Consider the following 27,877-nt stretch of genomic DNA (forward strand, 5'->3'; position numbering starts at 1 on the left):
ATAAATTTCTGTTCCCCAGTCTGGTTTATGTAAAGTAGGCGGTGGAGCTCGACTCAAACACATTTATATTTCACAGATGAAGTTCAGCAACCTCACTGCATGTCTTATGGAACTCAACGTTAAGATGCCTGTGCGCAGCTTCTGGTCATTCGTGAGCCCCTGTGACAGCTGCACGAAATGGCAGAACGTAAGACCCAGGTTGTCCTCTTGCGTGCTCAGTTCCCAAAGATCTGGGGGATGGTTTTATACTAGGAGAGAAGAAAGGATGAGCGAGACTCATTCGAAGCTGTGCAATCTGACTTTAGGATCTCCTGACAGAGGAGAATCGAATATGCCTGAATGAGCTCAATTTGCCTCCTTTCGGCTTGTGATTTTTTTGTGTTTGAAAACGACCAAATATTCTCTTTAATCATGGGAATATCTGCGTTCTCACCTTGGAAAATGTAACAGCCTCTTTTAAGCTTTTATCTTTAAAGAGGAGAGAAGAAAGCATTAGAGAGAAAAGAGACTGAAACCATAAACGGAAGAAAACATGCTCCAGGTGAGGCTCGAACTCACAACCTCGGCATCACCCGCACATATACTGCTGTATAAGTACCGCGCGCTAACCGATTGCGCCACTGGAGCATGCTTTCCCTTAGCTCTCGGTGCGCACTCTACAGAGCCACGAGCGACCGGCGCGCCGGCTCCCCAAGACAAGCAGAGCGGGAACGCGCCACACTGCTGAGGACCCTCTTCTCCCCACCCTCCTCAGCCGCGGCTGGCCTGGCAGAGACACTTCCATCTCTCCCGCAAGCGTGTTTGTGATCCTTCCTCTGGGCCCGCGAGGATCAGCATTTCCCAGGGGTTCAGGGATGCTCGTTTCAGAAGCTCCGAGAGAAGGCTGAGGAGAAAGGGCGGGCGAACTCCGGTTCCCCCTCGCCTTGACTCCAAGAAGGGAACGATTTCCGTGGAAGACAAGAGCTATTTGACTGAGGGATTGCGTCACTGCGCACCGTCTGGCTGGTCCGTGATGCTTCCTACCAGATCAGGACCCAGAGAAGCAGAGCCAGCCCTGTACTCGCCCAGCGGGTTTCCCAGCCCCCGCTGCGCTTCTGGCGGAACTATCCACCTTGCTGTCCAGCATCTCCGGGCTGTGCCTCCAGGTTCCCCTAAATCCTTCCCGAGCCTGCTTGCAAACCTCATTCCAAGTCATACAGCCAGCCGGCTGGTCCGGCATCTCCTGTGGGAAAACAACCAGAGCGGAAACGGCTCCTTAAAGTGCCGAGTGTTACAGAGATCAAGGTGGTGTCCCCCACCCCAACTCCCACCTTGCTCCTCCACCAGCTTCGACCTTCTTTCGAGGTTCATTGCAGGTAGTTTGCCTCTACAACCCAGTAGAGTAGAGGCAAACCCAATTTGCCCACACAGTATCTTCATTTTCTGCCTGGGGCATCTCATTATAAAGGCCAATTTTGTTTGTTAGTATGCTTGTTTGTATTAGAGTAATCGCAGCTGGCACATACATACCAGATATGAGGCTTTTAGGCTTTTGTGGAATAATTCCTGTCAGTGAGAAGGAGAGTTGTGTAAATAATAGAATAGCCTGACTATTCCTGTCCACACGGGACTTAAGAAACAGGACTGATATCAACTGACCCAATATCCCCATTCAGATGCAGGAAGGAGTGTGAGGGGAGAGAACTGTTTCCATATTTCGGCGTCTGTTGCATTGCTGTACTGGATCTTTTTTGCTCGTTCAGTTACTTAGTCGTGTCCGACTCGTTGTGACCCCATGGACTATAGCACACCAGGCTTCCCTGTCCTTCACTATCTCCCAGAGTTTGCTCAAACTCATGTCCATTGAGTCAATGATGCCATCCAACCATCTCATCCTCTGTCACCCTCTTCTCTTTCTGTCCTCAATCTTTCACAGCATCAGAGTCTTTTCCAATGAATTGGCTCTTTGCATTGGGTGGCCAATGTATTGGAGCTTCAGCTTCAGCATCAGTCCTTCCAATGAATATTCAGGGTTGATTTCCTTTAGGATTTACTACTTTGATCTCCTTGCTGTCCAACGGACTCTCAAGAGCCTTTTCCAACACCACAGTTCAAAAGCATCAATTCTTTGGCACTCGGCCTTCTTTACGGTCCAGGTCTCATATCCATACATGACTACTGGAAAAACCATAGCTCTGACTATATGGACCTTGGTCTGCAAAGTGATGTCTCTGCTTTTTAATATGCTGTCTAGGTTTGTCATAGCTTTCCTTCCAAGGAGCAAGGGTCTTTAAATTTCACAGCTGCGGTCACCATTCACAGTGATTTTGGAGCCCAAGAAAATGAAATCTGTCACTGTTTCCACTTTTTCTCCTTCGATTTGCCATGAAGTTATGGGACTGGATGCCAGGATCTTAGTTTTTTGAATGTTGAGTTTTAAGCCAGTTTTTTCACTCTCCTCTTTTACTTTCATCAAGGGGCTCTTTAGTTCAAGGCACATTCCTCTTTCTTTAAATCTCTTTAAACTGGATCATTACGTATGTTTAAAACACACCTTAAAGTAAGGAGCAGTGAGAAGTGACATAGCCCTTTAGTAATGACCATCTCACCACACGATCTCTTCCTACATTCCCACCACACAGTCCTCTAGCTCTGCCTGAACCTCTAGAGGGCATTCATCTAAACAACAGTAGCAGCCACAAGTTGGATGGAGCTTATCATGGGCCAGACATTGTTCTAAGTGATTTATATAAACCTCATCTTAGCACTCATGTGCTGTATTCCAAGTCTGGATCTAGACAAGAAGAACCAGTATCTTCGGAACTATTCTTAAGAGATGAAAACTTACAAGACTCACAATGAATATGTCACTGGATATTAAACTGACTTTTATTAACACAATGTAGGCATTATAAGAATAAAATCATGCGTATGAAGAAAAATGTAGATAGAAAGCCAAGTGCTTGGGATTGTTAATGTTAAAAAAAAAATCTTCTCATTTCTGCCTGCTCTTTTTTCTATGGAAGTATGGCCTGCACTGACCACAATTTGGGTTCCCCTGGCCTGCAACTTCATCTTGAGTTTCAATTGAGGGAGCAAACAGAATGAGACAAGACAGAAAGTTTGGAGTATTTATCTCTCTGGATTCCTTTCTCTGGGTCAACTTGATTTAGTTCATCAAAGGGGATGTTTCCTTCAAGTTCCAGATAAATACCCAAAAGTGAATTTGCTGGATCATATGGTAGTTCTAATAAACTCTAATAGAGTTTTGCCAAGAAAATGCACTGGTCATAGCAAACACCCTCTTCCAACAACACAAGAGAAGACTCTACACATGGACATCACCAGATGGTCAACACCGAAATCAGATTGATTATATTCTTTGCAGCCAAAGATGGAGAAGCTCTATACAGTCAACAAAAACAAGACCAGGAGCTGACTGTGGCTCAGATCATGAACTCCTTATTACCAAATTCAGACTTAAATTTAAGAAAGTAGGGAAAACCACTAGACCATTCAGATATGACCTAAATCAAATCCCTTATGATTATACAGTGGAAGTGAGAAATAGATTTAAGGGCCTAGATCTGATAGATAGAGTGCCTGATGAGCTATGGACTGAGGTTCGTGACATTGTACAGGAGACAGGGATCAAAACCATCCCCATGGAAAAGAAATGCAAAAAAGCAAAATGGCTGTCTGGGGAGGCCTTACAAATAGCTGTGAAAAGAAGAGAAGCAAAAAGCAAAGGAGAAAAGGAAAGATATAAGCATGTGAATGCAGAGTTCCAAAGAATAGCAAGAAGAGATAAGAAAGCCTTCCTCAGGGATCAATGCAAAGAAATAGAGGAAAACAACAGAATGGGAAAGACTAGAGATCTCTTCAAGGAAATTAGAGATACCAAGGGAACATTTCATGCAAAGATGGGCTCGATAAAGGACAGAAATGGTATGGACCTAACAGAAGCAGAAGATATTAAGAAGAGATGGCAAGAATACACAGAAGAACTGTACAAAAAAGATCTTCACGACCCAGATAATCACGATGGTGTGATCACTGACCTAGAGCCAGACATCCTGGAATGTGAAGTCAAGTGGGCCTTAGAAAGCATCACTACAAACAAAGCTAGTGGAGGTGATGGAATTCCAGTTGAGCTATTTCAAATCCTGAAAGATGATGCTGTGAAAGTGCTGCACTCAATATGCCAGCAAATTTGGAAAACTCAGCAGTGGCCACAGGACTGGAAAAGGTCAGTCTTCATTCCAATCCCAAAGAAAGGCAATGCCAAAGAATGCTCAAACTACCGCACAATTGCACTCATATCACATGCTAGTAAAGTAATGCTCAAAATTCTCCAAGCCAGGCTTCAGCAATATGTGAACCGTGAACTTCCTGATGTTCAAGCTGGTTTTAGAAAAGTCAGAGGAAGCAGAGATCAAATTGCCAACATCCACTGGATCATGGAAAAAGCAAGAGAGTTCCAGAAAAACATCTATTTCTGCTTTATTGACTATGCCAAAGCCTTTGACTGTGTGGATCACAATAAACTGTGGACAATTCTTCAAGAGATGGGAATACCAGACCACTTGACCTGCCTCTTGAGAAATCTGTATGCAGGTCAGGAAGCAACAGTTAGAACTGGACATGGAACAACAGACTGGTTCCAAATAGGAAAAGGAGTACGTCAAGGCTGTATATTGTCACCCTGCTTATTTAACTTCTATGCAGAGTACATCATGAGAAACGCTGGACTGGAAGAAACACAAGCTGGAATCAAGATTGCTGGGAGAAATATCAATAACCTCAGATATGCAGATGACACCACCCTTATGGCAGAAAGTGAAGAGGAACTCAAAAGCCTCTTGATGAAATTGAAAGTGGAGAGTGAAAAAGTTGGCTTAAAGCTCAACATTCAGAAAACGAAGATCATGGCATCTGGTCCCATCACTTCATGGGAAATAGATGGGGAAACAGTGGAAACAGTGTCAGACTTTATTTTTGGGGCTCCAAAATCACTGCAGATGGTGACTGCAGCCATGAAATTAAAAGACGCTTACTCCTTGGAAGGAAAGTTATGACCAACCTAGAGAGCATATTCAAAAGCAGAGACATTACTTTGCCAGCAAAGGTCTGTCTAGTCAAGGCTATGGTTTTTCCTGTGGTCGTGTATGAATGTGAGAGTTGGACTGTGAAGAAGGCTGAGCACCAAAGAATTGATGCTTTTGAACTGTGGTGTTGGAGAAGACTCTTGAGAGTCCCTTGGACTGCAAGGAGATCCAACCAGTCCATTCTGAAGGAGATCAGCCCTGGGATTTCTTTGGAAAGAATGATGCTAAAGCTGAAACTCCAGTACTTTGGCCACCTCATGAGAAGAGTTGACTCATTGGAAAAGACTCTGATGCTGGGAGGGATTGGGGGCAAGAGGAGAAGGGGACGACAGAGGATGAGGTGGCTGGATGGCATCACTGACTCGATGGACGTGAGTCTGAGTGAACTCCGGGAGTTGGTGATGGACAGGGAGCCTGGCGTGCTGTGATTCATGGGGTCGAAAAGAGTCGGACACGACTGAGCAACTGAACTGTGATGGTAGTTCTATTTTTAATTTTTTTAGAAGCCTCCATGATGTTTTCCATAATGATTGCATAAATTTACATTTCCACTTACAGTGCAGAAGGGTTTCCATTTCTCCGCACCTTCACCAGCACTTATTATTTCTTGTCTTCTTGATAATAACCCCCTTATATAATTGATGTACTTAGACCATTAATATTCAGAGTAATTATTGATGTGGTTGGATTAATATTTACTAAGTCATTATTGGCTTCTATTTACTATCCTTGTTCTTTCTTCCTACTTTTGTCATCTACACTTTTGAGGTTTTAATTGAGCATTTATATGATTCTATTTTCTCTCCTATCTTAGCATACAGTTACACTTCTTTTACTTTTTTCAGTAGTTTGCAATATATATTTACAACTAACCCAAGTCTACTTTCAGATAACACTAATAGCACTATATCATGTCCTGAATAGTGTGAATACCTTATAACAACAAAATAATCCCAATTCCTCTCTCCTGTACCTTGTATCATTGCTGTCATTCATGTCACATATATACAGACATACACAAGCAAATATATATAGAGAGAGGTGTGTGGTATATAAATAAGCGTGCATAATCAAATAGTTAATACTATTATTTTGAACAAACTGTTACATAGTAAATCAATTAAGAATAAGAAAAATACAAGTTTTTATTTTATCTTCACTTATTTCTTCTTCAGTGCTCTTCCTTTGTCTATATAGACCTGAGTTTCTGACCTTTTTTTTTTTTTCCATCCCTCTTAAGAAGTCCTTTTAGCATGTTTTTAGTTTGTTTGGTTGTTTTTGCAAGGCAGGTAGTCTAGCAACAAATTCCCTAAAGTGTTGTTGGTCTTAGAAAGTATTTTTCTTGCTTTCTAAGGATAATTTTGCAGGGTACAAAACCCTGGGTTGTTTTTTTTTTTTTTTCACCCCCATCAAAATTTTAAATATTTAACTTCACTGTCTTCTTGCTTGCATGGTTTCTGAGGAGCAGTCTGATATAATTCTTATCTCTGGTTCTGTATGGGTAAGATGTTTTTCCCTCTAACTTCTTTCAGGACTTTATCTTTTATTTTCTGTAATTTAAAAATTAAGTAGCTAGTTGTAGTCTTATTATGTATTCTTGGTGTTCTCTGAGCTTCCTCAACCTGTGGTTAGGTGTCTGACATTAATTTTAGGAAAATCCCCAGTCATTATTCTCTCAAATATTTCTTCTCTTACTTTCTCTCTTCTCCTTCTCGAGTTCCCCTTACTTACATATTACATCTTTTCTAGTTGTACTGCAACCCTTGAACACTTTGTTCTTGTTTTTTTCAGTCTTTATTCTCTTTGCTTTTTCAGTTTTTGAGTTTTCTATTGTTGTATCTAGCTCTGAGATACAATATGAAGCAAGATATTACTCCTGTCTTCAAGGAAGCTTAGATTCCATTAAGTAAGTATGATAAAATCGATAATTACAGTATCTCTTTAGGCTTATAGCACCTAAGTTAGTCAGGACTCCAGGTTACAACAAATTGAATCACAGTAGAAACTGGTTTATTAAAAGGCTTGTTGTTGTTCAGTCATTAAGTCGTGTCGGACTCTTTGCGACCCCATGGACTGCAGCATGCCAGGCTTCTCTGTCCTTCACTGTCTCCCGGAGTTTGCCCAGACTCGGGTCCGTTGAGTCACTGATGCTATCTAACCATTTCATCCTCTGCCGCTCCTTCTCCTTTTGCCTTCAATCTTTCCCAGCACCAGGGTCTTTTCCAATAGGTTGGCTCGTCACATCAAAAAGCTTATATTGGTATTAATTGTATTAGTGGCATTTCAAACGAGGTTTTCCACACCTGAATTTCAAATATCAAGAATTCATGTATCACAGCAACTTCATTTGTGTCATGTGTTTTCTCTAAAAGCAACACCCCAAGGCTCCAGTGAGATTCGAACTCACGACCCCTGGTTTACGAGACCAGTGCTCTAACCCCTGAGCTACGGAGCCCCAGTAGTTCAGTTTTTAACTCCTTGTCTTAAAGCAGATTATATACTGAAATTGTTAGGGTTTCGTTGTTTTATTTTGATTCGTTTTTGGAAAATTTGACACCCTACTGTCAACCCCTTTTGTATTTTCTGATCTGTGATCAAACAAATTCCCTCACTCTCTGATAGTTTTAACATCATGTTCGATTGGCTTTTGTCAAAGGAAATACAGGACCCCTAATCCACCTCTGAGAGTTTTGCCTGAAAATTCAGAGCAGTCGAGGGTCAGAGGTTGCACGTTGACGAGAGTAGGGAAAGAACAGCTTGCCCATCGCTATGATGCGAGGTTTCCGGGTGAGGGCCACAGGGCCACTTTAGTTACAGTCACGCCCTCTGCTCTGCAGTATGTTCCGCACTGATTTTCCAGGCTTCATTTCTTACAGCCTTGGGGTAAAGCACGCGAGATCTGTCTCAAATTCCTCGATATCAGTTCTCAGAAGGGAGACTGAGAGTTGAGGATAAGGATGAGGTGAAGAAGGACCCCCGAAGAGCGACCTCCCTGAAACTGAAGCGGAAGAGAGGCTCTGCCTGTTTGTAGCCTTGTCTTTGAGGCTGAAATACCTTTTAAAGCCTCGATCCAGGGCGTAAAGAAAGTGCTGTGTTTCTCCTTCCCCGCTGAGTATGGCTGAAATCCAAATAGTAAAACTCTGTCTAAAGGAGCTGTGGCAAAGATATCAGAAAATTTGTTAATTTCCACCCAGGTAAAGGAACTGCATGGAGAAGGAAACGGCAACCCACTCCAGTCTTCTTGCCTGGGAAATCCCATGGACAGAGGAGCCTGGCAGGCTATAGTCCACGGGGTCTCAAAGAGTCAGACAGGAGCACACTGAGCACACAAAGTCACACACATATAAATATGAGCACACTGATCACTGAGTCAGACACTGAGCACACACAGGGGCTGCGAGGGTCACACACACACACGCACACACACAAAGCCTGTTTAGGGACTCAGCTCAGACCAGTAACAACAATAATGTAAAGAGACCTGGTGAGGAAGAAAACTCAACCACAAATCCTAGGTCTCCAGTCCCAGATCAGAGACCCTGTGCTCCTGACACAAAGCAAGGATTGTTTTCCTGTCTTCTTTCAGGATTTGATAGCTGGCTCATTAAAAAAACGACTCTTAATTAAAAACAAAAAGCAAAACCAAAAGCAACCCGACTGCCAGCAAATTCAAGTAATTCATTAAAAACAACTCAGCAAAATAAGATTCACTGGTGAAGTGGGAAATCCAGTTTCTATGCTTTGGTCCCAATCTGGAATACAGCTCTCCCATCATTCAAGGAGAGGCTGCAGAATCTATGAAAAGCCAGCCAGCCTGCTGTTTTAAAGGTCTCACTGGGTAAAAAAGTAACACACTCTACCTCCCTCTCTCCAAAGTCATATATGGGCAAAATAATGTTCTTATGACCTCAGTTCAGCCACTCAGTCTTGTCCAACTCTTTGCAACCCATGGGCTGCAGCACGCCAGGCTTCCCTGTCCATCACCAGCTCCTGAAGCTTGCTCAAACTCATGTCCCTTGAGTCAGTGAGGCCATCCAACCATCTCATCCTCTGTTGTCCCCTTCTCCTCCAGCCTTCAATCTTTCCCAGCATAAGGGTCAGTTCCAATGAGTCAGTTCTTCACATCAAGTGGCCAAAATATTGAAGCTTCAGCTTCAGCATCAGTCCTTCCAATGAATATTCAGGACTGATTTTCTTTAGGATTGACTGGTTTTAATTCCTTGCAGTCCAAGGGACTCTCAAGAGTCTTATCCAACACCACAGTTCAAAAGCATCAATTCTTTGGTGCTCAGCTTTCTTTATGGTACAACTCTCACATCAGTCACCATCTACAGTGATTCTGGAGCCCAAGAAAATAAAGTCTCTCACTGTTTCCATTGTTTTCACATCTATTTGCCATGAAATGATGGGACCAGATGCCATTATTCTAGTTTTTTGAATGTTTAGTTTTATGCCAGCTTTTTCAATCTCTTCTTTCACTTTCATCAAGGGGCTCTTTAGAGCCTCTTCGCTTTCTGCCATAAGGGTGGTATCATCTGCATATCTGAGGTTATTGATATTTCTCTTGGCAAACTTGATTACAGTTTGTGCTTCACTACACCAGCATTTCATCTGATGTATTCTGCATATAAGTTAAAAAAAGCAGGGTGAAAATATACAGCCTTGATGTGCTCCTTTCCCGATTTGGAACCAGTCTGTTGTTCCATGTCTGGTTCCAACTGTTGCTTCTTGACCTGCATACAGATTTCTCAGGAGGCAGGTAAGGTGGTCTAATATTCCCATCTCTTTAAGAATTTTCCACAGTTTGTTGTGATCCATAAAGTCAAACGGAGAAGACAATAGCACCCTACTCCAGTACTTTGCCTGGAAAATCCCATGGATGGAGGAGCCTGGTAGGCTGCAGTCCATGGGGTCGCTAGGAGTCAGACACGACTGAGTGACTTCACTTTCATTTTTCACTTTCATGCATTGGAGGAGGAAATGGCAACCCACTCCAGTGTTCTTGCCTGGAGAATCCCAGGGACAGGGGAGCCTGGTGGCTGCCATCTATGGCGTCACACAGAGTCAGACACGACTGAAGCGACTTAGCAGCAGCAGCATAGAGTCAAAGGCTTTAGTGTAGTCAATGAAGCAGAAGTAGACATTTTTCTGGAATTGTTTTGCTTTTCCTATGATCCAACAAATGTTGGCAATTTGATCTCTTATGATCTAGAGTGTCATAAACAAAAATATAGAGAAACACAACAAAACAGGAAATGGGCATATTAATGAAGTTCAGAGTGAGGGGAGTGAAAGAAATGTGAGGTCAATTTTATCACCGTTACTCATCAGCAACTTCCTAAACATCTTGGATGAAAAGTCTGCCTCCTGCCTTCTGGAGGAGCCAGTTTGTTCAGATTCTCCATAATCCTAAACTTGCCTTTCCAGGAGGGCCTCTCTGCTGAAGCTCCTCCTCATTACCTGAGTATCAGAGAAGAAAGGGATGTGGTCTCAAGAAAGATCAGAAACTCCCAGAAAGTCTGTGATTTGCAGTTTTCACAGATTTCATCCTATATTTAGGTATAGCATTCACCTCTGATTTTCTTGCACCTAAAGAAATGCATAAGCTCAGTGAAATATGGTGAGACAGGCAACAGGAAGAAACTGTCTTCAGGACTTTTCAGTAACATCTTCTCAAGGTCTTTCCAGTTTCTGCCTGCTGTCCAGCCCCAAAGTCACATGCTATAGGGTTTGTTCCCATTTTTAGGTAACAAAATTGGCATTATCCACTACTCCTCATGAATTTCCTGTCTCTCAGTCCCAAGTTCACCCTTTTTGCCTGCTTTGTGGAAATGGGTATGAATCCTTTAAATAGTTTTCTTTTAATAGGCACCAAAGCTCTGCAGTAGAGAATAGTGGAGAATCATTGCAGGAGGAAGGGGGATTTGCATCCTGGTTCCCAGGCATTACTTGGCCTGCTGCTTCCCCAGGGCCTACCTCCTACACAGTCATGGCTTTCCCCTGCTTCAGGCTCCAGCAGCCAGCAGCAGCCACTAACTTCCCCTGGTGGGCATTCTCCTTGAGTGTTTTCTAGTGGAGAGCTCTCAGTGAGAGACCTCTCCAGGAAGAGTTTTCCAAGAAACACTGAAAGAATGATCTTCAGCAAGTTCCAGAGGGCAGATTTCAAGCAAGTTCTGCTGGCACAACCCCACAGAAATTTCTCTGCTCTTCAGTGAATCATGCCCAAGCCTTCCCCATCAAGGTCTGGATCTTAGCTAGGAGTAGGGTGAAGTATAGAGGGCTCTTCCTTCTGTGCTTTATCTCAGCCATGCGTGAGCAGGCACTTCCTAAGGTGCTTTAGCAGTTCTAAGGGTAGTGATTTGCTATTCTTATATTCAATAGTATTTGCTTTACTTTTTACTTATCAGTTCCTTGTTTCTCCAACCCCTTCTTTAGTTAACAATTCCGTATATTACACTTTTCCTATTCATTATAAGCAATATACTTTATGGGGATATAATGTACAACTTGACAACTGTAGTTAACAATACTATATTGTATATTTTAAAGTTACTAAGAGAGTAGATGTTAAAAGTTCTCATCACAAAGAAAAACAATTTGTAACTTTGTGAGGTGTTACATATTAATTAAACTAATTATGGTAATCATTTTGCAATATATACATATATCAAATCATTATGTTGTATACTTTAAACTTATATATATAGTATTATATGTCAAATATATCTCAATTAAACCGGAAAAATAAACAACTTTCCCTGTCATTATTGATTCTTCTCTCCTGATTTGACCAAGACTGATCCATACCTAACTATTGCTACATAACAAATCATATAAAACTTAATGCCCTAATTTAACACCTATCATTTATTTGGGTTCTACACATTTGTTGGTTCTCACAGAGTTTGGACAGAGCACAGTGGGGACAGCTTGTCTCTGCTCTGTGATTTCTGGAAACTCAAGTGGAAGACTATAAGACCAGTGGCAGGAAATCATCTGAAGAATTGGTTAGTCAAACATATGGCAGTTGTTGCTGGCTGTGGACTGGAGTCCTCAGGTATTTTCCATGTGATTTCTCCCTGTAGCTTAGTTTGGGCTTCCTCACAGTATGGTGGTTGGATTCTGGGGACAAATGTCTTGAGAGAAAAGTATTAAAAGTTTCTATCACCTTTTACAACCTAGCTTTAGAAAGTCATATAGCATCCCTTCCATAGCAGGCACAGGCCTAGCCAGATTCAAGGGGATGGAACATAGACCCCCACCTCCAGAAGGAATGTCTCAAAATTGCATTAAAAGAAAAATACATGACATGAGATATATTGATATGGCTGTTTTTAGAAAATACAATCTACAACAGGTTTTTTTCTTAATGACTTAATTCTAATCACTTAGAAGCCTCTATCTCCTTAGATTTCATTTATCCAATGTTCCCTGGACTTAGAAAGAAAATTTTGAGACATTAAAATAAGTTTGCATTAATATTAAACAGGTGTCTAGGGAACATATTACCCAGAGGTTCATGAAATATTGACGGTGCTGGGCCCTGCAAGAATGGGTGTATTAAAGAAAATTGAATTATGGCATATTTCAGTTGTGATTTCTTGCTTACATTACATTTTCATAATATCCATTTTCAAGTACCCCAAATATTTTAAACCTATTTTCAGAGGTTTTCATTTCTACAAAAAGTACATAAATAGACTTCAAAGGTGTATAGAAATATACCTATGCCTCAAGCTATAGAAAACATTAATGCAGAAATTCAACATATGTATATATTAAAATACACACTCCATATTGCATACTTTGTAAACATACTATTAGTATAGAGAAAAATGATCACAATAAAAAGAGTAAAATCTACAAACAATAACATTATTTTTAAAAGCTGCTTTCCATTTGCATTAGGGTAATAGATGAGAAAATTACAAATTTAAAAGTGATAGTTCTCTAAATTAAGTGTCTTATAGATTTGGATCTTCACAGCCTAATTATAGAAACTTGGTGATACTCCAAGTTATTGGAGGTTTTAATTTATCCTATCCTTTAATCCCGTAATAATCATTGCAACAAAAGCATTTCTTTATTTTTTCCCCTTTGTGTATTTCATTTTCCATCACTTAAACATATTTTTCAGTCATATAAATGTAAACATTATGTTTCAGAATTGCTGCGGTCACCCCAGAGGGGTAATATTTCCTGGGAAGCGTCTGAAAGCTCTAGAGAGAAGAAAGGCAAGATTATTACTGAAGAGCACAGGCGACCCTGCAGGGCAGAAAACAGTGACGGGTGGAATGAATGATTTAAGTACGGCTTCAGGCGAAGAAATCGGAGTCTGGACGGGTTGAGAACAAGGGGAATGACCCTCTCTCTTCCAGAGTAGTGGGGTTGACTATTTATTCACTTAAAGTTTCCACCGATCCTGAGGCAGCATCGAACTGGACCTGCTTAATGAAGGTTTGAATCACAAAGAAAACAGTGACCCTGGGGTCCAGGTCACAGGTGGGGTTCAAGGCCATAGGAAGAAATCTGTGTGAGTCCGGGTCCCTGTTCTGGCGGGCGGGGGGCGGAAGGCAGGGGACTGGACCGGGAGCTCTGGTTGGTGGGGGTGGGGCGGAACAGTGTCTCTCAATACCCTACCACCCTGTCTCCAGGGCAAAAAGAATTACTCAGGTCTGCATTAACGCTCATGTTCTGCTACCTTTCTGTTTGTCAGTCTCTGAACTCACAACTCCCACCCAGTCCGACAAATTTCAGAAACTTTTCTTCTGGGACGGAGCTCTATGCCAACCCCTTAGAGTCTACAGTACAACGCTGTCAAGCAGTAGGGTCAACGTGTCAGGATGGCCGAGTGGTCTAAGGCGCCAGACTCAAGCTTCTGCTTCCCACCTTTGGGGCTTCTGGTCTCCGAATGGAGGCGTGGGTTCGAATCCCACTTCTGACACATTCTCATTTTGTTCTTACGACTTTCAGAATAAAAGTTCTGGACAGTTCCTGATACTCAGCTCTAGACACTCAAATATTTCCGGGCCCTGACCGATATTCGACAGTGAGAATTCCCCGGTCAAAGAATCCTGGAGTACTTTCAGAATCACGTGGAGGCAACCTCCAGCACTGCCTTCTGAGATCCCCTCCTCCTAGAAAGAAAGTACCGTAACAACCTGTGGTCTTTTCCTTAGTGGGTCAACTGATGAGTCATCCACAGTTGGATGTTGGGTTTTTACTGTGGAGAAAATGAATGAAATCCTCACCGCTTTTCTGTACACGGAAAAGAATCTGTTATAAAGCTCTCACAAAGTATTTCGTTGTCACCTTCTTATGTCATCTCTAAAATCTAAGAGGGAGAGTCCTTCAAGACTATGACACTGATGAAAATATTTTTAGGTTATCAAAAGGAAATGCTCATACTGTTAAAACTGAGTAAAACTGAGCTCGCTCTGAGTTTTCTTTTCAAAATGATTTGATTTAGATATCTTTATTTTTATTAAGGTAAAAAAGAATGCCTTCTGTGAAGAGCTACATAAGCTTGGTAAGATATTGGTCTTAAAATTAAGACTTTATCTTTTGCAGCTTTGACATTAAATGAGTTTTTCTTCCTGTATAGCTTTTAAATCATTTCACAGCAATCTTCCTCCTAGGAATGTACCTCAGTGAAATTCCAGCTCAACTCCATGGTTGGCCTTGTCTAAGTGCAGGATTTTGCAGTACCAGATTATTACAGGCAAGCTAGATATCCACCAGGTATACGTCAGTGGCCACCCATGAATTTCATACTATGTAGCAGCTGCACATAGGAGCAGATGTGACTGTAGCAAGACAATAGATTTTTCAAACTGTGTTGAGTAAAATAAAAACATAAGGATTAACAGTGCCAATGAAAATCACACAAATCAACAGCAGTTTTTTTGAGGGTAATTTCTCTCCTAAAGAATATTAAATACTTCAGAGAGGATCTATATGTTTTGGGGAGAAGAAAGAGATGGATACAGGTTGTGACCAAAAAAAAAAAAAGGTGTTTCTGAAACAAAGTATGCATGGACCAATAACCAAAATGAGCCCTAAACTACCAAGGGTGATTAATTATCCTTTTGAATCCAAAGTCACTTTTCCTTCCATCATTAAATTCCACTTTTTGCACTCTCACTTCTGCAGATTCCTAAACATCCACCACTCTTTCCTGTCCTGCATTTCCCCTGAAATCATGAAATTCCAAATTATTTTTCTCCGTTCTCCATTTTCATCTTCTTCCAACCATTGTTTCAGATTGAGACTGTTTATTTTCCTGTAACTGGTTTTATTTTCTGTTCCAAAGCATTCCTAGTATATTTTGAGATAAATGGGGAAATCTAAAAAGTAAATTAAAATAGAAATCACTTTAAAATGTTTTCTTCCCTTTATAAAGTACCCAACACCTGGGCTGGATGCTGAATACTAAGCTCTGAGGATCCTTCTTCTAGCCAGGAAACTGTTACAGAGCTTGATTTTAAAAAACTTAGGAAATGATGGTCTGAGTGCTTGCCACATCCCCCAATTTGTCATTTCTTACTTAACCTGGGAGATAGTACCATAGGTACTGTGATGCTATCTTTAAATCAAAAGGGAAAACCAGAAACTGTGTACTTACTCTTTTGGATATCTTTCTCATTAATACGAAAATACAAATGCTACAAACTGATTCCAGTGGGTTTATTAGTATTATTATTATTGCTTCTATTTTGTTTCTTTCAGTTCCTCCATGTGGGGAAATCAGTGAATTTTCCAGTAACTTTCCCACTGGAAAAAAATAGGACTATGTGGGAGCTTCTTAAGCTGAGCTACCACTGAGAAAGTCTGGGTCCTTTTCATTGGTGTGGTCATGCAGGAGAACATTGTTTGATTTGCCAATGGTGAGGCCATGTTCCCCCAGCGCATAGCAGTCTGGGTTGAGGTCTCTATAGGAAAGAGAGAGCTTTCTGGTTACATTGTACTTTTGTTATTAAGTCAAGTTCCTGGGCTTCATTAAGATAAACAGGCTGACAGAGTAAGGGACAACCTTGGAATAGAAATCCACTGCCTCTTTCTCTCTGGGAAGTGGGAGTCATCGGTGGCAAAGAGATTTTTTTTTTTTAATGTGCCCAGTTGTATGTGGGAATACTCCAGGTTCTCTGATTGGGAATTTCCATTTGTCAAATGCTTGGCTGGTGGTTGTAGAGATGACTTGTTAGTGACTCTTCCAGGGATACCAGGACCTTCCTAAGTATAGGCCTGGGTGGAACTGCTAGTGGGGACTGTCTTTAAAGGTAGAAAGAACCCAACTACAGAATAAGGGAGGATACTCAAGTCTCGGGAGAATGAAGCTGGAAAGGCAAGAGTGAGATGAAAGACACATATGTGCCAAGAACAAAACTGAGTCTTGTCAGAAGTGGGATTCGAACCCACGCCTCCATTCGGAGACCAGAAGCCCCAAGAGAGGGAAGATAGAATCTTGAGTCTGGCGCCTTAGACCACTCGGCCATCCTGACATGACACTGACAAAATCTCAGCAGTAATGACTCTGTCAATGACTGAAGCCTGTTCTATCTGAGAGGAAGAGGAACAGTTATTTCTAGAAATTACAGGAGTAAACCAAGAATTATCTGCAAAGCCAAAAGACAAGAAAGGAGTAATTTTATGGTGAGGAGGTGCACTGGGAGACAGAGTTGATGCTGCTTTGAAGATTGGGAGCCCACCTCACGTACCTTGAGTCTTTTTCTCCCATTCCATCCCTCATGACCATGAGTTACACATTACACGATCAACTTTAAGAAACAGAGGATTTAGGATACAGATTTTATCAGCACGTCTTTCAGGAGCTTTTCCCAGTGCTCACAGTATCTCACAGTATTTTATCTTAGCACAGTATTTTATTAATGGGGACTGAGCCTGTGTGTGGGACTTCAAGTCCCTATACAATAATATTTTCAGCATCTTCACAGTTCCTGCAAGATCCACTGCTTTCTCCCCTCTCCTCTCTTCCCTTTCCTTCCATTGCCACTGTTCTCTCGCTCTAACTTATCTTCCCCTTTACATTCTTTCAGTGTGTGCTTAAAGAAGGGACGTGAAGTGAAGAGGCAGGATGTGGTTTATTATAAGACACATAAAAAGAGAAACATAGAGCATGGAGAACTAGAATAAGGTCTTGGTTTAAAATCTTTACTGAGTTTTTAAAAATGTTTTTGCTGTTATGATTAAATATCCCTCCTGCTTTGGTTAAGGTGAGAGGTATTCATCCAGTGTTTTCTTTCTATTCTGTCTGATAATAGTTTTTAGTTAGTTTTCCAAATGAACAACCTTCAGAAATTTTTCATTGCCTGCAGAAGACAACTCAAACACATATGCATGAACTGGCAAACAGCTATTTAAAGATCCATTTTGGGTGCACATCGATCAGAAGTGAGTTGTTTCTTTTGCTGTTTTTGGTCTTCATGTAGAGAATCTGAAATACTTTTCTAAAGGCAATGCAGATTAGGAGAAAACATGAGGATCTTGAATCAGGTGCTTATGTTTGAATTCAAGCTTCATCATTTACAAAAGTGTGATGTGTTGATATTTTACATTATTTTGACCATCTGTGAACATATTTTTAATCTGTAAATTTAGAGGGCAATTCCCTACCTCAAGATTGTTGAGGGTTTAAAAAAATTTATGTAGGTGCTTTCCCTAGCAAACCATGTGACAAGTAGCAGTCACTCAAAAGACCTTCATGTTTCATTCACCTGCATGTTTCTATTTGTAACCTCTGGCATTTAGACGGTTTTGCAACAAACCAAATTCCCAACAAACCAAATTTGCCTTTTCTGAACTATGGTGTCCCAATTTCCAAACACTTAGAAAATATGCTGAGTCCTCCTTTTCTGCCAGTTAACGATCTTTCAAACTTAACAGCTTCCCCTTCCTCTTAGTCAAATACTCTCATTTAGCTCTTGACATCCTAGTCATGACTTCTTTCTCCCTCTTTTAAACTCTCCAAACACATTGCTGTTAGTAATCAGATGAAAAGTTGAAAACTCAACTTCCAAACAAATATAAGATGAACATAGTCCCATTCCTTGAGTGTGGAATTATGTGTGATATTTTTAATGAAAAGATCTTGATTTTAATATAGTCATGGTTGTCAATCTTTGTCTTTATAGTTGGATTTTTATGTTTTATTTCAAAGTTCTTTTCTACCTTTGGTTCCTAAATATATTCTTTATTGGTATCCTTTAAAAGTTTATATTTTGTCTCCTCTCTGGAATAAAATTCACTTCAAGGTCAATTCAGTACAATTCAGTTCAGATGACTAAAAAAAAAAGTCTGCATTGAGCTTCTGAAGACTTTTATAGAAGGCCACTAACACCACCAAGGCCTGGACCCCAGCAGTACCTCACTGAATTTACAAACCTTCCTTCTAAGGTCTTCCTGGGAGAACACTCAGGACTAAAAGTTTTTGGCTTACAAGACCTTGGGCCAATGATTCTCTTTTTGAAGGTGGTAGTTTTATTCTGTTAATGTAGTTGGGGAGGTTACTGGGAATGAAAATATCGGAGGAAGTGATGATTCCATGGTTTCTGTCTTTAAAAAGAGGTTAAGACAAAGTTTATGGCTTCTGTAGCAGAGGAAGGAAAAAAAAAAAAAAAAGGTAAGATCAGAGCCCTGCAGAATTCAGAGGGGATATGAAAGGGAAAGAACAGCTCAGAATAGGATTGATCAACCATCTTCTGAGGTAGACTTATGAAGCAAAAATCACACTTCCTCATTTTGAATGTTGGTGGCTAGCTTCATCTCAAGAAACTCGAGTTCTCTCTGCTTGAATTCAAACATAAGCACCTGATTCAAGATCCTCATGTTTTCTCCTAATCTGCATTGCCTTTAAGTCTCTGCCCTTGGAAAATGATGATTTCTGGTTCCTAAGGTGTTTGGAGCATTGATAATCTATTTTCATAAAAATCCACTTAAATGTTTCATCTCTCCAGTAAACAACACTTTCGATGTCCAAGACTTTTAAAAAAAAGAGAGGGAGAGCAATACAAATCATACAAAAGAATGTGGCATATAACCATGAAAATGAAAGGAGAGAAATCTGGTTTTGAATAAACAGGTAACAGGTGTTGTCCGCTGAAGTGTGAACAAAGAATCCAGCTATGGTAGATCACCTTGGGCTTCATATCTCCCTTAACTCTTCAAGTTGCAATTCTCGAAAGTATTTGCTTTTCCTTCTCTTCCCCCAAGTCTTCAGTTTTTCTAGGCGGCGCGACCATGCGGTGCCCCTGCCCTGTCCCTGGCCTTGCCATTGACGTGGAGGAGCCAAGGAGTTGGAACTTCAGAGTCCGAGTGAGCTGTGGGAGGCTCGGGAAGGCGGGTGCGGGAGAGGAGAAGTCTGAGTTCTAAATTCATCCCTAGAAATCGGTGTAGGAGAAGCTAAGGGTTGGAATACCAAGTTCCTGAGAAAGGATTTCAGAGCTTCGGTTTCCTTAAGGAAATTGCAAAAGTGCAGACGCCTTAGATTTGCGTGCAGGCGGCAATTTTGAGAAGGAGATGAGGGGCCGACTCAGAATGAAAGACGTAAGTTAGAGGAAGTGAGTGGGAAAAGGGAAGCAAGAGGAATTGATAGACTCGGGTGTCTACCAATCTTTATACAAATTAATGAGATGCAAGAAAACACTACAGCGTGAAAAGCAGAGTGGCGCAGCGGGAGCGTGCTGGGCCCATAACCCAGAGGTCGATGGATCGAAACCATCCTCTGCTAATGTCGTTTCCTTCCACAAGCTCTAGACCAACACTTGTTATTTTCTTCCTCAAATTCCAAGATTTCCACAAGAACACTATGCAGAGGCAACTAAATTAAAACACTCATGACGGTGACACAATTGATTTGCCTTTCTTCTTTTCTTTGATCTTGATGAAAATTAGCCTCAATCAAATATGTCATTTTAAAGCTCACAATATATTGGGAAACCGTGCAACATCTTAATTATCGCCTATATGCAGTGACTCTACCACTACTTTTTTGCTTACACAGACATGCTTACCAGTCTTGAAACAGAGCAGGACACTATGGTCCTTCCCCATCTTCCCCGTTTGCCTTTTGTCTGTAGAGGAACTTTAGCCAAACAATAAATTTAATCGAGAGAAGTGAGAAAATGCAGAAGCAAAGGAAAGCAGTCAAACAGGACAAAATAATAATAATTTAGCTATTAAGCAAAGTGAAGAACCTGAGTCATATCCTTTGAGCTGTCTTGTAGGTACTGAAACCCCTACCAGTAGAAGAAGTTAACAGCATGTTGACCAGACTGTAGAGATGACAGAAGCTGCCACAATTCTGAGAACTGGCCTCAAAGAAATGGGAACAAATTGACCTTGGCACTAAAGATTGGCTGTACTCAAAACAATCAAGATGATGCTGATCAGATCACTGAATCACCGAGTTCAAGATGACTGTCAGAGCTGACAGTGCTGTTTCTGCATATAGCCCCCTCCGGCCACCTATCCATCCTTGAGATGCCCCTTTAAAAGCTCTTGCCCACTGATTGTCAGTGGGGGAAGTTGGCCTTTGGACATAAGTCCGCCCTGGGTTGTTGGCCTGCAGAATAAAGCAAGCTTTCCTTTCCACCAACTTTACCTATAGAGTATTGGTTTTAGAGCTGCGGGCAGCTGAATCCCACTTTCCTAATAGTCTCATGAACAAATGAAGACCTGCTCTTACAGAGGCAGGGGATACAGTTTCAACTGCCTGATTCTTCTTGTCTTTATAAGTAGAATGGAGCTCAAGATAAAACGTGGAGTTGAAAAGTAGAATAAGAGGGGACAAATGTGGACTTTCCAAATTGGCAAATGGGAGGTTGGAAAGATGTAGGGAAGAGTAGAGGGGAAAGGAGACTGGGGAGAGTGAAGAAAAAACATGTAAAGGAAAGATGAGGAAAGGTGCACGTGCTGAAAGTGAGATGTATGAATATTTTGAATAAGTGAGTTTTCTGGGAGTTCCTTTCCTGGACGGAACCACCACTTCAATGTGGGCGTCAAGTTTGTTTCTTGCTCTGGCATGAAAATTCCAGGAAATCCCAACTTTGAAAGAAAACACTGGAGGAAACAATGGGGAATGATCCTCCTCCTTGTATCACAATCTTCATTCCTTACCCAATCTTTGATTTTCCTGAAATTCTTCCCACTTACTGATGTCACTGGTGAAACAGAATCAAAGCCCCGTGGAAGACCCAAGTAATTTCAAAAACTATGACTAGAAGGCAATGGCACCCCACTCCAGTTCTCTTGCCTGGAAAATCCCATGGATGGAGGAACCTGGTAGGCTGCAGTCCATGGGATCGCGACTGAGCAACTTCACTTTCACTTTTTACTTTCCTGAATTGGAGAAGGAAATGGCAATCCACTCCAGTGATCTTGCCTGGAGAATCCCAGGGACAGGGGAGCCTGGTAGGCTACCGTCTATGGGGTCGCACAGAGTCGGACACGACTGAAGCGACTTAGCAGTAGTAGCATGACTATTACTAGAATCCCTCTGGTGGTCTTATTTTACATAATGAGTTAGATAGTCTCTTAGAGGGCCTGGATAGCTCAGTCGGTAGAGCATCAGACTTTTAATCTGAGGGTCCAGGGTTCAAGTCCCTGTTCAGGCGCTAAGGCCTCGATTTGTTTTCAGTGTTTATTTAAAAACTATTTGGATAACAGCCCATTTAAGAATGCCTCTGAAAGTGAGGAAGCCTTAGCAGCCAAATCAAGCAAAGTCACTGACCTAAAATAGTTTACCGTTTAGTTTTTCATTAATTTTCCTTTTCTAATATTAACAAAAACACTTCCCCAAGTTTCTAAGAGGAATCAAAAAAAGGCATCATTTAAAAGTAATAAACTAGTGACAGTTTTAGAAGTAAGTCATTTAAAAGTTCCCTTAAAATGATTCATTAATCTGGGAGTAGAAGGGAACAATTTGGGTGGACTCGATGTGATGGTTTTAGGAGGTGGGACCTTTGAGAACTGATTGGGTTATGAGTTAATTTCTCAAAAATAGAAATAGTGCCCTTTCAAAGGAGACCCCAGGGAGTTCTTTGTCCCTTCTGCCATGTGAGACAACAGTGAGAAGACAACTGCCTATAAACCAGGAAGCTCTCACGCAACAAAGAACCTGAACCATGAATACTGCCTTTGAGGTGTTTGATGCCTGTCTTTGTCTAGAGATTTTCTTGTTTCTTTAGACTGAACACCAAAAACCTCCCTTCTGTCTCACCCATAAGCAATTTTAATCAGTACTTTTATACATTTTAATGTATACTTTGGTGCAGTTAACTATATTTCTGCACATAACACCTCATCTTTCATCCTTAATTTTAGTGGGTTAAATATTGTAGGCAGGAATTTGTGTCTACCTAGAACTTCTGAATGTGATCTTGTTTGGAAACAGGTTTTTGCAGAGGTAGTTACATTAAGATGAGGTCATTCATACTGGATAAGGGTGGAGCCTAAACCCTACCACTGGTTTACCCTATCCTTACAAGAGACAACACTAGGAGGCAGACAGAAAGAAGAAAGTCATATGTGGACAGAGGCAAAGACTGAAACCATACAGCTATAGCCAAAAACTATAATGGATTTTGGGGATCCACTAGAAGCTAGGAAGAAGCAAGGAAGGAGTCCTTCAGCAAGCCTTCAGAGAGAGAATGGCCCTGCCCATATCTTAATTCCGATGTCCTAGTCTTCAGAACACAGAGACAGTAATAGCACACTAACATGAGAGAAAGTTCCAGGGGAAAGTGATTCCTTGGGGTGAATCTAAAACAATGAATAAACTTGAAGAAAAGAAGTCGTTTTGAATGGAGGGAGGTTTTTGGTTTGTTTGTTTGTTTTTTTAAGTTTAATGCCTTCCTTGATATTAATGAACATTTCTTTGCTATTAGTGATAAAATTTAGATAACATGAGGAATCCCTTTTGATGGACTGTTATTGTAAATATTCTTCCTGTATTCTTATCGTTAAAGATCCGTGAAATTCCTAGGAACTCACTGCCCAGAAAGAGTTCACGGCACAACATGTGAATGTCTCTTAACTGAGGTTCTTTTAAAGCCTATTCACGGGTCTTCCTCGTTAGTATAGTGGTGAGTATCCCCGCCTGTCACGCGGGAGACCGGGGTTCGATTCCCCGACGGGGAGATCACAATACTACCTTTTTCAGCTAAGCCTGTAACAGAAAGGAAATCTTTCTGCTCTTTCGTTTTGTTCTAAGTTGAATTCTCCCGTGTTGACTTATTAGTGTGTTCACTGAGCAAGCAACTCCCTTCTGATGGAAACCCACGGCTGCCTTCTCTCTGAGAGAAGTCAGATACAGCGCGGGGGTTCAAAGTGTGCCCATTTGACTCGAAATATTCCGAGATCTTGCAATATTAATTTTCATTTGTCAACTGAGGTGATGGAGATGTTGCTTGTACAGGAACCGCCCTTAGAAAAGTCTCAGTGGTTCCCAAATTTTGGTGCACATTAGAATAACCTTGTTGTTCAGTCGCTAAGCCATGTGCGACTCTTCGCGACCTCACGGACTGCTGCACGCTAGGCATCCCTGTCCTTCACTATCTCCCGGAATTTGCTCAAACTCTTTTCCATTGACGCGGTGTTGCCATTTAACCATCTCGTCCTCTGCTGCTCTCTTCTCCTTTTCCCTTCAATCTTTCCCACCCTCAGGGTCTTTTCCAATGAGATCGTTCTTCGCATCAGGTGGCCGGCCAAAATATTGGAGCTTTAGCTTCAACATCAGTCCTTCCAATGAATATTCAGGGTTGATTTCCTTTAGGATGGATCGATTGGATCTCCTTGCAGTCCAAGGCACTCTCAAGAGTCTTCTGCAACATCGCAACTGGAAAGCATCAATTCTTCGGTGCTCAGCCTTTTTTTATGGTCCAACTTTCACATCCCTACTTGACTACTGGAAAAAAACATAACTTTGACCATACAGACCTATGTCGGCAAAGTGAAAATTCCTGACAGAGGGATGGCAACCCATACTAATTAAATTAGAATGTCCGGAGGTGGTAGCCAGGCTTCAGTAGGAATTTAAAATTCTCACCATGTAATTTCAATATGCCTCAAAGTTTCGGAGCAGCTGGCCATTTCTCTCTGGTTAGTTACTCTGACAATGTTACTAACATATTCAAATTATTATTGTATTTAATATAAAATGTAAGCTATTTGTAAAGCATTAAAAAAAAAAAAAAACCCACTAGCGATCTAACATGGATCATATTGTTACTACACATTATGCTGCAACAATAAAAGTAACTTAGTGTTACTCCTCCAAATCAGGTAGTCAGCACAAGAGTGCCACACAAGAGTGGGAATAGTATAATTTCAATTCATGTAAAATTATGGACATTTGCACTGACACCTTCCATAGCTCTAATTGGCCAAAGTACTTTAATTTTTATATGTAAAAAAGGAAAACGTATAACGTTGGTTAAAAAAAAAAAAAAAACCTGATGAAGTTATTAGATACTAGCTAACATAAGTTGTACAGTACACCTAAATATGTATTGAAAATGTGCTGGTTTTGTTTCTACTTGGATGTTTTGAAATTCGGACATATACAGCTTACTAAAATATGTTTAAAATTTCAAATCTGGTGATTCTACATTTACTAATATACTTTTGAACTTTTTTATTTGGAAATAATTTCAAACATAAGAAAGGTTACAAAAATAAAAATTTTATAAGGAACACTCTATATCCAGATCCACCTTTCCTTAACATTTCACCCTATGTCTTTATTATTTTCTTCTATATCATGTTTTACTGAGTCATGTAAATATATTACATAAACCTCAATGTGTGTCACCTTAAAAAGATAGGCTAGCGCCTGAACAGGGACTTGAACCCTGGACCCTCAGATTAAAAGTCTGATGCTCTACCGACTGAGCTATCCAGGCCCTGATTGTAGAAGTTGAATTGTCCTATAAATAACTAAATCTCATTAGCAATTTCGATCTCCAGGAAGAACTGGAGTAATCCATAATTTCAGAAACAACCCGGGTCTTTCAAAAGCAGGGCTCGACCACTTAAGTCATCTACTCACCAAACAGACCATTTAACCTCTGCACTGTACATTCTTTAAGTACATTTTTAATTGCTGGAGAAATGAAGATTATTCCTAGAGTCAATTACTGCCGAAGAAGATTCACCAATCTGGGTCAAAGGAGATCATATTTACTTCTCAGATAAGTTTGAAGAGAAGATGCACAAGGCTCCCCTCACCAACCTGTAAGAGAACCTGGAGGAGATTTTTTTTTTTTTTTAAGGAACAACTAAAGTAACGGAGGAGAATCTTCCAAAGAATGAAAAGACGGGCAAAGATGAGGTTTCTAATCTTGACATAATGTAGGGGCATCAAATTTGGTTGTACCCTTTGGTGTCCCCCTCCCCCTGCCCCGCCCTCAGTTTCAGAAATGAAATGTCTGGGAAGAAATCCAAGGCTTCCTCTAATTTTCTCCTCCACATTTTATCTAGCAGCCCAACTCGTCCAAAGACAGGAATGGCTTGACACTTAAGGAAATAGTGCTTTTGGTTCATTCAGTGTTTATTGATTCATGAGACAGTTTTTGAGCACCTGTAGAGAGACCACACGGAGAAGGCAATGGCACCCCACTCCAGTACTCTTGCCTGGAAAATCCCATGGATGGAGGAATCTGGTAGGCTGCAGTCCATGGGGTCGCTAAGAGTCGGACACGACTGAGAGACTTCACTTTCACTTTTCACTTTCATGCATTGGAGAAGGAAATGGCAATCCACTCCAATGTTCTTGCATGGAGAATCCCAGGGACGGGGGAGCCTGGAGAGCTGCCGTCTATGGGGTCGCACAGAGTTGGACACGACTGAAGCGACTTAGCAGCAGCAGCAGTAGAGAGATCACAGGAGCAAAATCCCAAAGCATAGGTGCAGAAAAGGAAGATAGAAACCACTTAGTTCCATGAGGACTGCCAAATTCAGGACTATGAATTTTTGAGTCAATAATCCTTAAATTATTTAAGGTATTATTTACTGTTTTTTCTGTATGTGAAGCCAAGTGCAATCCTGACCAAACATGAAGAAAATACAGACTCATATATTACCCATAATACTAACCATTATGAAATCATGTGCAAATGCTATTTTATTATAGAAGTTATACAGAGAACTTCAGAAGTTAAATATGTAACAGATATATACCTGGAGAAAATATTTAGATATTACTAAATGTGGATCAGAAATCATTTTTGACTTGACCTAAAAAACAAACCATCCCTCCTGCAGGATTTTTTCCCCTGATGTCCAAGATATGTTTAAAATAAACATCCTTATTCTATCTCTGAGCTTCACGAAATTTTAGGTACTTTTTCTGTCTCTCAATGTCACTGATAAGAGAAAAATCAGAGGTGGAAAAAAAAGATAGGATGAGAGTTTGGATGAGGCCTAGGGATGAAGGAATGGGTGGGAAGGGATGACAATTTTGATTTGAGAAACGGTGGATACATGAGTTTGAATAAGCTCTGGGAGTTGGTGATGGACAGGGATGCCTGGCGTGCTGCAGCCCATGGCATCGCATAGTCAGACACGACTGAGCAACTGAGCTGAACTGAACTAAAGACAGGTTAAGTAAGGAGATTATATGTTGCACAATTTCTCTGCCAGCTTTATAGGTTTCTTTACCTTTATTCAAAAACATCTGGCTTTATCCCATTTTGTCAACTTTGCCCTGGCTATTCCCTCTGCCTGGAAATATCTACCCCAGATATTCACATGACTCAATCCTTTTATTATTTCAGGTCTTTGTTCAAATGCCACCCAAACCTTCAATATTACAGTATTTCAGTCAGTTCAGTTGCTCAGTCATCTCCAACTCTTTTCGACCCCAGGGACAGCAGTACTCCAGGCCTCCCTGTCCGTCACTAACTCCTGGAGCTTACTCAAACTCATGTCCATTGAGTCAGTGATGCCATCCAACCATCTCATTCTCTGTTGTCCCCTTCTCCTCCATCTTCAATCTTTCTCAGCATCAGGGTCTTTTCAAATGAGTTAGTTATTCGCATCAGGTAGCAAAAGTATTGGAGTTTCAGCTTCAGCATCAGTCCTTCCAATGAATATTCAGAACTGATTTCCTTTAGGATGGACTGGTTGGATCTGCTTGCAGTCCAAGGGGCTCTCAAGAGTCTTCTCCAACACCACAGTTCAAAAGCATCAATTCTTCGGTGCTCAGCTTTCTTTATAGTCCAACTCTCACATCCATACATGACCACTGGGAAAACCATAGTCTTGACTAGATGAACCTTTGTTGGCAAAGTAATGTCTCTGCTTTTTAACGTCTCTGCTGTCTAGGTTGGTCATAATTTTTCTTCCAAGGAGTAAGCGTCTTTTAATTCCATGGCTGCAGTCACCATCTGCAGTGATTTTGGAGCCCCAAAAATAAAGTCTGCACTGTTTCCACTGTTTCCCCATCTATTCACCATGAAGTGATGGGACCAGATGCAATGATCTTAGTTTTCTGAATGTTGAGTTTTAAGCCAACTTTTTCACTCTCCTCTTTCACTTTCATCAAGAAGCTCTTCAGTTCCTCTTCACTTTCTGCCATAAGAGTAATGTCATCTGCATATCTGAGGTTATTGATATTTCTTCCTGCAATCTTGATTCAAGTTTGTGTTTCGTCCAGCCCAGCGTTTCTCATGATGTACTCTGCATGTAAGTTAAATAAGCAGGGTGACAACATACAGCCTTGACATACTCCTTTCCCAATTTGGAAACAGTGTGTTGTTCCATGTCCAGTTCTG

General features: G+C 41.1%; 1 protein-coding gene and 8 non-coding genes across 9 annotated transcripts in view; 5 read left to right on the forward strand and 4 right to left on the reverse strand.

The window, feature by feature from the left end:
- Positions 1-533: 533 nt before the first annotated feature.
- On the reverse strand, positions 534-627 carry TRNAI-UAU (transfer RNA isoleucine (anticodon UAU)). The gene is made up of 2 exons: positions 590-627; positions 534-569 (listed from the first exon to the last, which is right to left on the reverse strand). It is a non-coding gene; the product is annotated as a tRNA-Ile (tRNA).
- Positions 628-3,547: 2,920 nt separating this feature from the next.
- The window catches only part of LOC133236007 (uncharacterized), a 70,005-nt gene continuing 45,675 nt past the window's right edge, over positions 3,548-27,877 (forward strand). Inside the window, exons 1-2 of the mRNA XM_061397753.1 lie at positions 3,548-4,569; positions 19,564-19,649. Of these exons, the coding sequence (XP_061253737.1) occupies positions 3,645-4,569; positions 19,564-19,649 (1,011 nt within the window). The 5' untranslated portion in view covers positions 3,548-3,644. The remainder of the gene's footprint in view (positions 4,570-19,563; positions 19,650-27,877) is intronic.
- TRNAT-CGU (transfer RNA threonine (anticodon CGU)) lies at positions 7,470-7,542 on the reverse strand. Its single transcript has one exon. It is a non-coding gene; the product is annotated as a tRNA-Thr (tRNA).
- On the forward strand, positions 13,925-14,031 carry TRNAL-CAA (transfer RNA leucine (anticodon CAA)). Its single transcript has 2 exons — positions 13,925-13,962; positions 13,986-14,031. It is a non-coding gene; the product is annotated as a tRNA-Leu (tRNA).
- On the reverse strand, positions 16,481-16,588 carry TRNAL-CAA (transfer RNA leucine (anticodon CAA)). Its single transcript has 2 exons — positions 16,551-16,588; positions 16,481-16,526 (listed from the first exon to the last, which is right to left on the reverse strand). It is a non-coding gene; the product is annotated as a tRNA-Leu (tRNA).
- On the forward strand, positions 19,762-19,833 carry TRNAM-CAU (transfer RNA methionine (anticodon CAU)). The gene has a single exon. It is a non-coding gene; the product is annotated as a tRNA-Met (tRNA).
- TRNAK-UUU (transfer RNA lysine (anticodon UUU)) lies at positions 21,646-21,718 on the forward strand. The gene has a single exon. It is a non-coding gene; the product is annotated as a tRNA-Lys (tRNA).
- TRNAD-GUC (transfer RNA aspartic acid (anticodon GUC)) lies at positions 23,172-23,243 on the forward strand. The gene has a single exon. It is a non-coding gene; the product is annotated as a tRNA-Asp (tRNA).
- TRNAK-UUU (transfer RNA lysine (anticodon UUU)) lies at positions 24,934-25,006 on the reverse strand. The gene has a single exon. It is a non-coding gene; the product is annotated as a tRNA-Lys (tRNA).

The sequence above is a fragment of the Bos javanicus genome, chromosome 23 (assembly GCF_032452875.1).
Source record: "Bos javanicus breed banteng chromosome 23, ARS-OSU_banteng_1.0, whole genome shotgun sequence".
Lineage (NCBI taxonomy): Eukaryota > Metazoa > Chordata > Mammalia > Artiodactyla > Bovidae > Bos > Bos javanicus.